Source organism: Botryllus schlosseri, chromosome 14 (assembly GCF_051294905.1).
Source record: "Botryllus schlosseri isolate E-star chromosome 14, Bs_hap1, whole genome shotgun sequence".
NCBI classification, from domain to species: Eukaryota; Metazoa; Chordata; class Ascidiacea; order Stolidobranchia; family Styelidae; genus Botryllus; species Botryllus schlosseri.
The window spans coordinates 906,921-920,774 of NC_137249.1; the positions used below are offsets into that span (position 1 = coordinate 906,921).

The window sequence follows — 13,854 nt, forward strand, 5'->3', positions numbered from 1 at the left end:
ATGCTTGAAATAGCAACAAAGACTTCTGATTTTGCAATTGAGCGCGGACTTGAAAATACCTCATCATTGAAATGACACACAGTGCAGTTTCTGTGCATAATAGCTTCAGAAATATTCACTTTTGAGCATTAACATCTCTTTTGGATTGTTGCACCTTTTTTGGCATTATCCTTACATTACTAGTAATGAATTCAGATGATCAGGCTAGTAGATAAAGGAAAATCAATTTTAGTTTAGCCTGATTGATATTTCCCACGATATATTGATTTGTTTCATATTGATACTCATATTGGTGGGGTTAAGCATCTTAGTTTGAAAGCCTTTATACAATAGCATTCAATGAGTAAGGATAAGGTATCATAGTCGATCAGTCACCAAGCTCATCATTGTCCAGGAGTCCTTTTTTCAAATTGTAATCTGGTGTTTTATAGCCTTAGCATTTGGCTGTCTAATATATGGATTAATTGAAACATATCAGCCAGTCTTTTACAAAATGGAAAACAGGTTTCGTGATCTCTATGTGGAGCATGAAGTTATAGGAAAGTGAGTATGGTATTTCAATTGTTTGTAACACTACACTTGAATATGTAATAGTTAAGATTTGATTAAGACTTTGTTTGTTGTTTAATTCGATTTGTTATTGCTATCTAAATTTATGGAGTCTTGGTTCTTGTAGTAAAGAGTATTGGAATATATATGCATTGTAACTAGACTCATTTTAAATCAGCAACTATGCATACTTAAACTAAAATATGAACCGTAGGCAACCATTTTCATAGGCTTTGCTTACCAGTCACGTATATTGCAAAATCCTAGAAGTAATGTGCTGACGTAATTTTGTTTTTTGTGATGACTGGTACAGATGACTGGCACAAATCTATCTTTTTTGCCAAGGTCATCACTTCTATTCAGTATTTTGATAATGTGAACTATTTTTTGTACTGTCTTTTGTTTGTTTGCGGAGTTTAGTAACCCAGTATGGTTTCATTACACCCACTTCATCTGTGCACCAAATAAATGTTTTTTGTAAAGAGTAGCAGGAATTTAACATGTTACTATTGATTCAGAAACTGACACCCATGTTATCTAGATAATGGTTTGACGTAAACCATGACTTGTCGTGTTTGGGATGAGATTTAGTGCAGATCTTAATACTACTTTCTGTTACCTCATCGCATTGATCAAAGTCCAAATATTAACCTATTTTTATACTACTGTAGTTTCTTGTGATTATCTAGTTATTATTGATGTAAGCAGTAGTAGACTTTACAATGTTGTCGATAATTTTACATGTACTCAGTCGTGGCGAGATATTGTCCTGTTATTTTGAAGACCTTTTACTAATCGCACACTTTTTGATAAGCTGCTTCCAAGTCAATAGAATATATGATTTTTGTGCTACAGAAATTATGTAACAGCAATACACCATCATAAGATAATCTGTTGCCTGTAGGCTGGTGTTTGGTTGCCAATCTGTCTGTTATCACCCACAATGGTTATTTTCTCCGTGATTATCTTCTCCTTGTCACTTGTTGTTAAGTTGATTGGAGGAATTTTAATGGATGTTTATTGATATAAACAACATTAGATAGTGGTTATGGTGTGATGTAGTTTCGAATCTCAAAAGAGTCTTCCTTGCTGTAGTTTCCAACCTTGCAAACAAGCACTTACATCTCATTACTGCGTGACAATTTTATTTGCAGGGGTCCGCATATGGTCGTCAGAAAATGCACGCATTTACCATCGAAGAGAACATTTGCGGTAAAGATTGTAGACTTTGACAATTTCTCTAAAAGTTCTGAAGTCGCAGGTCAAGGTAAATATATTGTGACACTTGATGACTAAATATCTCAATGTATAGGGGGATTTCATTCTCGACCTTAGTCATAGTAACAACATGTCGTGTCCATGAATATTTGAGCCCGTATTCAGACAAAATTTGATGAATTATTACCAACACTAAGTTGATGGGGCAGTGTATTTGATGATCTCATTGGTTCCTTGTTTAAAAGTTGTTGGTCCTATTCTTGGGTTATGAGTTCAAAAGAGCATGCCATATCTAAAGTTATTTCAGGCTATTTTGTTATACATCAATAATTAATGTTGTGACATCATCACAGGATGATTAAATCTGATGTAACGCACATTTCTGCACTGAACTTTAAAATGGCATATTCTGGGTATTTTGATTTCTGACGTTATGGTGTGTATCACACAATTGCAAGAGCTTGGCAGCTTGTACAATGCAAGCTCTGAGCTCGCCCTGTATTTACTGAGATTGAAAGTCCAAATGCATTCAAGTCAAGTGGTACGTCTCAGGATCTTGGATAACCTATTAGGTCTATATATACTGGTACCTGATATTTTAAAAGATCTTAACTGAATAGTATATTCATATTGAAATGAACCCTAATATTTTCGGCCGTCAGCGGTAATCGTCAGAAACAAATATTCGGATTCATTTCAATATGAATATACTATTCAATTGTATATTGAAGTTATGTACCTCCAAGAAGCTCTCTATAATATCTTAATTGCCGGTACATTTGTTTCCATTTTAGATTTGTACAGAGAGATTGAAATATGTCAGAAATTGAAGCATCCACATATTGTTGAACTATTCGAAGTCTATGAAGAAGAAGGATTTATCTACCTTGTCTTTGAATAGTAAGTTCATAATGTTTAACCACATGTTTTTAGGCTTATCTTGTATGCAGGGATGTTAGTAGGCCTACGTACAGTTAGTTTGGATTACATTTGCGAGAACTGAGACGCAAAACTATTTCAACAATAGTGTGACCATGTTGACTTATGCAGATGCCAAATCGCGTCAATATTTACCACAATTTTAGGATGTAAAGGCACCTTTTAGGTCGTGTCTATGCCAGATCTCGCGTGTAAATAGCAGAACTAGTATTTGACTGTAATTTCCATATGTTTTTTTTCTCGTTAAATTCCATATTATTCATCTCTTTTGATTTGGCATACTGTAAATCAAATGCTAACTCTAAAAACATAAAGTTTGTCACGGTGATTTGCTCGTATTTTAATTGTGATGTTCGCCTTGAGTTATTGTGACGCTGGGAAGCACTGCAGATAGATAGAAATAGCTAAGCGGCGTTAAACGCAAGGAAACACTCTCTTTTCTATTAAATTTGATAAAAAATCACATTACACACAATGTCGGTATAAACACATATAGTCTATAAGGTTAGTATTAACACATTTACAAAGAGTATGTGGGGCTATGCCCGTCTGTGCTTGCTCGATGGTGAATTTACGATGCTGCCCGACCTCATCTTTGGGATCGCAGATGTAGGCTATACCGTGTATTTAGAGACACAAATATTGAGAGTCATTTATACCCTGGTTTGAGTTATGGAACCGGGGAATTTTTAAATTTATAACGAACGTTTTGCGCAAAACAGAATATGAGCTTTGTGGTTTTGATTTTTAGCATGGAAGGAGCTGATCTCTGCGTGGAGATCGTTGCTAGGACGAATATGGGGTTTGTCTACAGCGAAGCAGTTGCAAGGTGAGCAAGGCTCCTCTCTTTTACACTGAAAATAATTTGGCACAAGTGCATCAAAACTTACATGAATTTGATTCTGTTGTGTATTGATTGGTTTGTGACTGTTTTGGATGGGATGACAATTTCCAGATCTTCGAATTTCCTAATGCAAACATAAATATATGGAATTGTCGCATTATGACTTCTAGTAGAACTTAGGTGAAGTGAACAGTGGACTCAGTGGGGGTGGGTATTCACCAGGGTTGTAACCAAGTCACAAGGTTCCGAGTCACAAGTCCATCTTACTTTTATAGTTTGGACTGGAGTCAAGTCGAGTCATTTTCTATTCACCACCGAGTCAAGTCCAAGTCAGTCAGTAGAGGGTCGAGTCCAAGTCATCGTGTTTTGATTCGAGTCCGAGTCCAAGTCATTATGTTCACTGTTCAGTTTTGAGTTCAATCCGCTTCAACCCACATTGTTCAACTCCGCTCGAGTGATATAGAATGGCTCGCATTCATAATATGGTAATTTTCCTCAGTCTTAACAGTTTCTGACCCTATTTTCCAAGTACCAGGACTGATAAACGAAATACCAATCATGTGGTGACTTTACTATTCTTCGAAGTTATAATGAAATGTCTGTCTTGGCCGTCCTAGTCTCGAGTCATATGACTTGGTTCGAGTCATGCACAATGACTATATTACAAGTCAGTCAATACAGCAATTGACTCCAGTCGAGTCATTTTAGGCATTTGAAAAAATGACTGGAGTCATGTCGAGTCACCAAAGCTTCGTGAGTCGAGCCATGATTCGAGTCATTACAACCCTGGTATTCACACAACTATTATAATTAGGGCTGATCGAGGTACCTGACTCGTTCTATTCTGGATCGAGTGTTAGGCTTCGAGTCGACTATCACTTATTATCACACCACTAGAAGTGTGGAAGTTCAAATATGTACCTTTTTACGCGACGGCACGACAAATACCACTGGTTTGAAGCCACATCAAGGTGATTTGGTGTTTCTCGACCATATCTTTTGGGGGTCATTACTGCTAAAGTCCGTAGATTCGTATTACATGTTTTGGGTGCTGGGATACGACCAATTGAGGATTCAAGGTTGCCACATCGGGAAAAACGTACAATTTCAGTAGCCTTGCTTGAAAAAATAGTCTCTCACTACTCTCACTGAAATCGTTACAATTAATGCTCTATTCAGATTTGAGTACCGGTACTCAATCATTGTGTGCTTGTGTGTGGACGGATTGAAGATGATATTGATATATATCTGTATTAATTGGTAGGCCTACCTCGCATTTTGATATCGTGAGCATTGTCTTGCTCATCCGACAATTATTTCAGTGATAGAATATAGAATAAGATTATTTTCAACAAACCAGTGGTTTAACTATAGAGTTGAAGAATCTCGAGTAGGCTTTATCTTGGTGTCTTCGTATATCTTAGTAAGATATCTTATTGAATAGTACCGTATAGTATAATTATAATGAAGAACCCGGATATTTTCGGCTGACACATGTCAGGGGTAATCGCCAGCAACTAGTAGAGAATTTCAAAGAACATTGTATATCAACAATCATATCAACAATGTTCTATCCAATTCTCGACTAGTTGCTGACTATTACCCCTGACGAGTGTCAGCCGAAAATATTCGGGTCCATTTCATCATGAATAATATAGCCTACTGTTCAGTTGTGTATTGAAGTTCTGTACCTCCAAGTAGCTCTTCCAATGTATCTTGGTACCTGTTTGTGGAATGTCTTGTGCCAGAAATTTCGCTAAGGCAAGGCAATGATAATACCACAAATATGTTACCGTGGAGATAGAGTGGAATGGTACAACGTGTGAAAATCGTTTAGTTGCAGTTCGAATACTTTGGCCTTTTATAACCGCGCTACCAGATTCATAGGATGTTGCTTATGAATGACTGTTCAAAACAAATTTTTACTGGATACTTGCTAAAATTGTTAGGTTGCCTCAAGTTTCGGATTTTATTTAATAAATATAATTATTTTCAAATTTTACGCCATGAATTTGTTAGGCTGTCTGGAGAAACGATGCTCAAGAAATTTGGCTCAATTCCAACCCGTAGAAGCGAAATTAATGATGTTCAAAATTTAGGATTTCAGATCATGGTATTTACGGTGGGTCGTCCATGGTAAATAATTAATGAATTTGCCACCGTTAATACTATTTTTTCAAATCCAAAATTCTGTGCACCAATACCCTCTCCTCTACTGTTTGGAATGAAGCCAAATTTGTTTTAGGTCTACATCGTTTTTCAGACAGCCTAACAATTTCATGGGGTAGCTTGTAAAATTTGAAAAAAAGTTATTTTGCATGAAATAAGATGAATATCAACTGTTCGTCATAATATGTTAATTATTCTTTCATTTCATTTTAGTTTGTTCCATTTGTTAATTATGAGTAGGAAAGAGTCAGTTGTAAGTCGGGATATGAACTCGAATGAACGAAATAATACATATTCAAAAAGACCTGATGAATATCGTCGCATGGTAAGACCACCGGCCCCGCCTTCATTTGGATCATCTAACCTGGATGAGGAGCATGATGATAACTTTGAAGATGTTTGGAACGATACCGCGGAGTCTTTGAAAAGAGGTGGAATAATGGATGATTTGAGTGTGCAGGGCGGTTGTGTCGAACACAACGAGGCGTTATCAAATTCTGTCGCATCCATTACAAAAACTCCAAAATCCGTGGGCCCGGAATTCTACTCGAGTCCGATTAATCACCCGTTTCAAGAAGCTAGACAGTGTTTGGGCGCGAGGGCGGGTTGTCAGCAGATTATATATCGTCATCGTCGTTTCGGGAGTAGCTCTATGATTCAATCTAAACCTCCTAGCTTCCCAAAAATACCGAAATACGACATCAGCCCGAAAATGATGCTTTTGAAAAGCTACAAAAAGCATTGTAAGATTTTCAGTACATGCGTCACGCCTTGTCCGTCCTACGTATCAACTTCGGCTTCGCACGTGTTTCGTGTTAGCGGTATTTCAATGAGTCCTTCGACGCCCATCTCTTGGAAGACTCAAAGTCCGATTGATATGGACGCTTTTAGCTCTTTTCGGTCGACCGTATTTGGAAACGCAGATAGTCCGAGTTCCGTGTCGCCAGAATCTAGTCAAAAGGCTTCAGAAGCTGAAAGCTTGTCGCCTACTAAGAGCTTGAAATCTAGCTCCCAACGGTTGCAAATGTCCGACGATTCTTGCCCTCCTGATAAATTATATTTCTGGAATGATGATGTCTCTGAGCTAGTCGCTGATGAAAAGTTAGGAAGAGGAGGATTCGGTCATGTTTTTGAAGGCTCCTACCGTGGTGCTCATGTCGCGATTAAAAAATTGAAAACCGCGTTCGATAAAAAGAAAGCTGCTTTTGAAAACTTTATCGGAGAAGTCATGTCTTTAAGACTGAGTCATCCTAATCTGGTACGTTCTCTCGTGCTGATTCAACCTCCCAATTCTCCTTTGACCCCAAGTTCAAAGGACACTAGTTATTTGGTGATGGAATTCGCGGGCGAAAGGAATCTTCTTCAAGTTATCAATGATACTGCGGAAATATCGCAAGTAACTCAAATTCAATACAATCTTGATATTCTGCATGGATTGTCGTACCTCCACCATAGCGGCATCGCTCATTTAGACTTGAAACCCGGGAATGTGATAGTAACCGTGCACAATATATGTAAGATTTGTGATTTTGGATCTTGTAAATTAGTAGATTTGAGTTGTCACAGTGATGAAACGTCTGCTTTTTCGTCTATGACACGCGGATGCTCATCATCTTCATCTACTGGAGGATCAGGGACTTGCGATTCAACTTCTAGTGGGCCTAAAAAAGAAAAGGCTTCTTTATTAATGGGAACTTTGTTCTATCGAGCACCGGAGCTGTTAAAAGGCTTGCAGCCGACTCTGAAAGCTGACGTGTTTTCGTTTGGGATTACATCTTGGCAAATCAAACGACGCGCTAACCCATACCCTAACATGCATCCGCACGTAGCTGTTTTCAATATAGTAGCTCAAGATAAGAGACCCTCATTGCCTGATGACATAGTGGACGAAATTGATATGTATTATTACAAAACGATTGAACATTGTTGGTGCAGTATACCGTCGGATAGACCAGACATTGAAGAAGTCCTGATCGAATTCACATTGTTCAAAGAAATGTTGGAATGAAAATACGAAAATGTTATCAGGATTTCTTAGGGCTCAGAGATTTGTAACACGACGATATCTATTGCATCGTATTGTACTTGAGACTTAGGACTTTAAGCTATTGGACATGTTCATAGAGATTCTACGACTGAATCTATTGCATCATATCACTGCATACAAAATATTTGACATGAGATTTCTTTGCAATGATTTAATATCCGTAAAAATATATATTAAACTCAATCATCAAAATTGCTTCTCTATTTAGGTAAATATCTCACTGCCATGGTGGTTGACTTTCAAAGTATTATTTTTCCTCTTTCTGTTTATGAAAAGCACTGTTAATTTTCTTGCATGTTTAATGTTTATGAATAAAACACAAAGATTTGTCTGTAAAGATGACTTTCAGTGTTGTGAAGCGATGTTTTCCACTGTTCATATTTTGTATATTTATGAATAAAACTCAAAACTTTGCCTATGGAGATGACTTCTCGGTGTTACACATTACACTAGATTAGCTTATTTAGTCTTGGCAGACCAGAGACGACAGACAGTGTAATCCATTTGAGGTGTTGGTGCTAACTCTCCGCAAAAGAATATATGTGACACATCGCCTCGTATAGCTACTCGTGAGTTCGGCTATGTGAAATCGAGTGCAAAGTAATCAAATCATTGTACCCAGTCGTACTCGTGTGGTGACTTGGACAATGTATTTACCACTCTAGGAACTCTATCTAGGAAGACGAGGCTTCCACTTGTACTCGAGTAAGGTCTTACAATCCTCTCTCTCTAACTGAGCTTTTTCAGTACCAATGACCATTCAAGGCTTCTCGCTGGCAGGGGATCAATAAATAATCAGAATTGGTCGTAAGGCTTACTTTTTTAAGGAGTAGATTTTGATGGATGATGAAGAAAGATTTGTGTAATAAAAAAGCTAAAGCTATAAATTGAATACAGATCCAGTCCAGATCAGATTTTAGCTATTACGGAATGTGATGACAGCATGCATCAACTTTACAGCCGGCTTGAAGAAATTTGGCTTCGTGTGTTAATTTGGAAAATATTTTCGGAAATGACGTCGGCCTTGATGAAAGGTTCAAATAGTGAACTTTTCGCATAATTTCAATTATCATATGAAGCCATGTTATTCATGAAGAACATTTTGTGTGTGCTTTGCGTGAATATTTTTCTTGTATTGCTGCCGCCAGCACTCGCTGATTTTCTGTCTTTTTCCAGTCACTACATGACGCAGCTCCTCGAAGCGCTTCGTTACTGCCATGAACGCGGAATTCTGCACAGGGATGTCAAGGTAGATGACTTTTCGTGTTGTCTTAATGTATCCTATGGCACAGCTTCATTGCAATGTCCAATTGAATAATATCGTATTGATAGAAACCTGAATATGATTATGATATCACAAGCATGAAATTTTAAATAATTGTAGCGAATTGACTTGAGGTGATACAAGTCTTTACTCTTGCTGACGATTACCCCTGAAGATTGTCATCCGAAAATATTCAGGTTTATCACAATATGAAGATATAATTCAATTGTATATTGAAGTTCTGTACCTCCAAGAAGCTCTCAAATACTTGCAATGTTGTATGCGTTTTGCAGCCTCACTGCGCCCTGCTTTCAACAAAAGACAATTCGGCTCCCGTCAAGCTTGGAGGATTCGGCATCGCTTGTAAACTCGATGAAGATGAATGTGCCCAAGGTATAGTATGACGACTATTGTTTTACCGATCCACGGGGTCAAAAAGGTTTGACAACCACTGGCCTAGACCAATTTCTGCATATGGTCGGTTTTCTTTGTTGTGAATCTGCCGTGACACGATAACACCAATGTGCAATTGTTTCACAGCTGCAGTAATCATTACATTGTGTATTTGTAGTGGTTTTAGCTACTGCAAAGGACAACAAATTGTAGGTTATGTAGGCAATTAAAAACAGCAAACTATTCGCGTACCACTAGTGGAACACATACAGCAGTTTCAGAACCACTAATACAATGTCTAGAGTTCATGGCATAACAATGGTTTAGATTGGATCTGTTGAACATACTCAGTTGTCAGTTACATTTAACGAGACTTGGACAGACTATCTAATTTGTGAAATGTTGCTTTGCTCTCATCTTAAGACCAATCTAATATACGGCTATGGTTTTACTGAAAGTGTCATAGAGCAGAGAACTGTGTAGTGCAAAACAAGCCAAGTTTGCTGTACACGGGGCTGTTCGGAAATAACTATTTTTCAAATTTCACTGGCTACTTGATAAAATTGTTAGGTTGCCTAAGAAAACGCTGCACACCATTTTTGGATAATTCCAACCTATAGAAGCATTGTTATATAAGAAAAACGTTCCGGATTCATTAAATAAACATAGATATAAAAAATTTCAAATTTTACTGGCAACCCAATGAAATTGTTAGGTTGTCTGAGAAAACAGTGCACCACAAATTTGAGTCAATTCCAACCCGTAGATGCGAAATTATTGATGTTCAAAATTTAGGATTTCAAATCGTAGTGTTTACGATGGGTAGATCTATAATAAATAATGAAAGAATTTTTCACCGTAAATACTACAGTACAGTCAATTGCCGTTATTATTGTTACGGAATGAACTCTGACTTGATTTGAACAGAGCTTGATTCGATCTCAAAGTTTTTGTGAATTGAGTAGTTCTAATCCTAATCTTATTTAGAAAAAGTGTGTAGCTATTATTCTAATTATCTCTAATTAGTAAAAGCTGAAAATTTTCTAGTTGTCAAACTTTGCATTTAATGACTCAACACACAATGGAGATTTTGTGATGTGGTATCAAATTCAAGGGCAAAACGAATAAAAATTTTTGACCGCAGCCATTTTCTTCTGAACGCCACCGTAATGGAGCTGAAATTTGATGAAATTTCCACAAGTGTTTCACGCTCCAGCAGTCACGCAGAGATCGAACTTTCTATAGTTATCAGCCGATGTTATGAAGGAAATATGTCGTACACGCCAAGGTGGTTTAGATACCGCGTTCAACGGAAGATGTCCACATTGTCCAGTTAGGAGATTTATATCTGAATTTATGTATAAAACATTGATTTATTTATGTATAAAACATTGTTAGACATGATCGATTTCTGTCCTAAAGAAATGAGTACACTAGGCCCGATTTTGACGTTAATCTCCTGACTGGACATCTTCCGTTGAACGCGGTATCTAAACCACATTGCTGTGTACGACATATTTCCTTCATAACATCGGTTGACAACGATATAAAGTTCGATCTTTGCGTGAATGCTGGAGCGCGAAACACTTGTGGAAATTTCACTAAATAGCAGCTTCATTACGGTGACGTTCAATGGTTCAAAAGAAAATGGCTGCGGCCAAAATTTTTTTTTCGTTTTACCCTTCAATTTGAGACCACATCATTTTTAGAGTGCAGTACCCCTTCAATGCATTTTTTCGAGATGCTGATTCTACGATTTTGTAGACGTCACTCAATATCTGTGAAATATGTTCAGGTCGGGTGGGAACTCCTCATTACATGGCTCCCGAGATCTTACGATCGGAGGTGTATGGGAAACCCGCTGACATTTGGAGCTGTGGCGTCTTGCTATATATTCTTATCAGCGGTTCCTATCCTTTTTATGGTTCGAGAGAACGGCTGATCGAGAAAGTGATGGAGGGGAAATTCAGTGTGAGTTCACTTTTATTTGTCGTCATACTTGTGAGAATGCCGATTCCATCCCATTTTGTTACTTATGGCATGCCATCTTGAAATTAGTAGGGCTGGGCACAATGATTCAAGTGCTCTAATCTTGAGCCGAGCATCAATTATAATAATTCCAGTCGAGTAATGTAGCGTGCCTAGTAAGTAAGATATTGTTGCCGTGGAATTAAGGTATTTTGTGTCCATTTATCACATTTTCAGAAAGATGAAGTTTTTGTAAACTTTTCTTTCAGAGCTCTATTATCTTGGCCGTGGTTAAATTGGTTATGTTTGAAACAATGTGATAAAATTTACAAAAACTTGATCAGAAAAATGAACATAGGCCACTCTGATTCCACAGCAACGATATACGCTTTCACGTCAAGAGGAATATTCTATCAAATAAAAACACAATACTGTATTTCTACCGTTTGAGCCTCAAAACCTTGGCACGTTGTAGTTTATCACAGTGAAACATGAAACTCGACCCTCTGCTCGCTGACTCGTACTCGGACTTGACCCGGTGGTGAATTGAAAATGACTCGATTTGACTCGAGTCAAAACTATAAAAGTTATAACGAGTTGTGCCTCCGAACCTTGTGACTTGGTAACAGCCCTGGGTTTACCACACTTTTTTGAAACTCATTGAGTGATATCGAATGCCACACATTGAAAGTAGGCTATACTAATTTTTCTCACTGTTACACACACAGAAGACAGTTTCTGGGCCTTTTTTTCAACTATCGGAAATGACTCAAGACGAGTCAACTGAAAATTGCGACTCGACTCAGTAGCACAGCCTTCCGTCATAATAGTTTGTACTTGAATGCTCGATTGGACTTGATACTTGATTTGATTCAAAATCGAATTGCCCAGTTACGCAATTTTGCCCGAGAATGGATATAAGATAAGAATTGAATTTGCAGATGGACTCGAAGCCATGGACCGGAGTCACGGAACCTTGCAAGGACTTGATCAGGAGGATGTTGATGTACGACCCCAAAGAGCGCATCACGGTTTTCGAATGCCTCAACCACCCGTGGATTCTGTCCCGAGACCAGATCGCCCCCAGAACCCACCTTCCACACAGTGTGGAACTCCTGAAAAGATTCAATAACAGGCGGTTATTGAAGGTATTGCTTGTTTTAACTGATTTTGGACTACTTGACAGTTTTATTGCCAAAAATACTTACTTTTTTACTTGGAATCGCTACTTCTACATTACGACAATGCTAAGTAGCTTTTTCCAAGTAGGTATAAAGTAAATATTCTATAAAACTGAAAACTTACGTAGAAGTAGCCTAGTCTAATATCTTAACCCCTTGACTGAGTAAAAGTGTTCTTGGTCCCAAATATCAAATGAAATACTTTCATCATGATTTTATGTGCCTGCAACCTCTAGTGGTGAGTAGGATTTTAAAAGTAGTTCTAATTGATGGGTTGGGGTTCACGATCATAAGGTCAATCACAGTACGCTCTTGACGTCGCATTCACTGCATCAGTTATTTAAAAAACTGCAATTTGCTTGTGCCTTTGTTTCTGTGCAATTTTAAGACAAATTTCCATGGAAATGTTGATAAACACATGTTGCTTCCACAACTTTTCAGCTCAAAACTAGCTTTCTAGCGTAAGCGGTAATCAAGATATGGCAAAATTAGCTATTTTCGACTAGTTCGGTGAAACTGCACGGCCACTAAAGGGTGCAAGCACCTGAAATCATGATAGATAGATTTCATTTGATATTTGGGACCGTATATCAAGAACACTTTTTGAAACTCAAATTTTACTATCTTTCACTCCACCCTACTGACCAACAGGTGTCCAGACGAAGCATTTCTAGTTTATTTTTTCCCCGAGCATAGCATGATTGCAAAGCTGTTAAAACATGCTCAGAAGTTTTGAAAATGCGAGTTGAGCTTGATGTGTATATTTTCAATATCGGCTGAATATATCAGGGTTATCAGCGAAGGTGCTGGATCCCACAAACCTTTTTCTCCTTATAGGCAGCTGTGATGGAAGCTAGGATCTCTGTACAACCAAATCCATTCAATGACGACCCGGCTTTACTAAACAGTGCCTCCGAAGACTCCGTTGCTTCAAGTAAGAGTGACATCCTGTATTGACGATGTCACTAAAGGATCAACTCGTTTACAGACTGATCTATGTGGAAAATTTTAGATTTATCGAATCAAATGTACCATTCTAGCAGCTTGAAGCAGGTTTAATGTATCCCGTGAACCACTTGATTTCATGTTCTAGAAAAGCATTTCGATCGCATCTAATATTATATTATATTATGCGACCACAAAGTATATAAAGCCAGTTCCACATCACATTCAAAATTATTTGGTATTTTTTCGATCATACCTTATCATTAGACTTGTCAAATACACTTTGCACTTAGTGAGGAGATACTGACATGTTTTGTGACTTGGCGTACCTTTGACC

At 37.8% G+C, this 13,854-nt stretch overlaps 2 protein-coding genes across 4 annotated transcripts in view; both read left to right on the top strand.

Annotated features, from left to right (window-relative positions):
* Positions 1-260: 260 nt before the first annotated feature.
* Positions 261-13,854, top strand: part of LOC145454988 (peripheral plasma membrane protein CASK-like) — a 60,934-nt gene continuing 47,340 nt past the window's right edge. The window contains exons 1-9 of one of the 3 annotated variants that reach the window (XM_080332936.1): positions 261-543; positions 1,704-1,816; positions 2,562-2,667; positions 3,458-3,535; positions 8,943-9,015; positions 9,324-9,423; positions 11,219-11,394; positions 12,333-12,539; positions 13,410-13,506. In XM_080332936.1, the coding sequence (XP_080189062.1) occupies positions 494-543; positions 1,704-1,816; positions 2,562-2,667; positions 3,458-3,535; positions 8,943-9,015; positions 9,324-9,423; positions 11,219-11,394; positions 12,333-12,539; positions 13,410-13,506 (1,000 nt within the window). In that variant the 5' untranslated portion in view covers positions 261-493. The remainder of the gene's footprint in view (positions 544-1,703; positions 1,817-2,561; positions 2,668-3,457; positions 3,536-8,942; positions 9,016-9,323; positions 9,424-11,218; positions 11,395-12,332; positions 12,540-13,409; positions 13,507-13,854) is intronic. The other 2 variants (XM_080332937.1, XM_080332938.1) reach the window with 2 other exon arrangements.
* On the top strand, positions 5,030-8,184 carry LOC145454993 (uncharacterized). Its single transcript, XM_080332944.1, has one exon. The coding sequence runs from the start codon at positions 5,904-5,906 to the stop codon at positions 7,725-7,727; it is 1,824 nt and encodes a 607-aa protein (XP_080189070.1). The 5' UTR covers positions 5,030-5,903; the 3' UTR covers positions 7,728-8,184.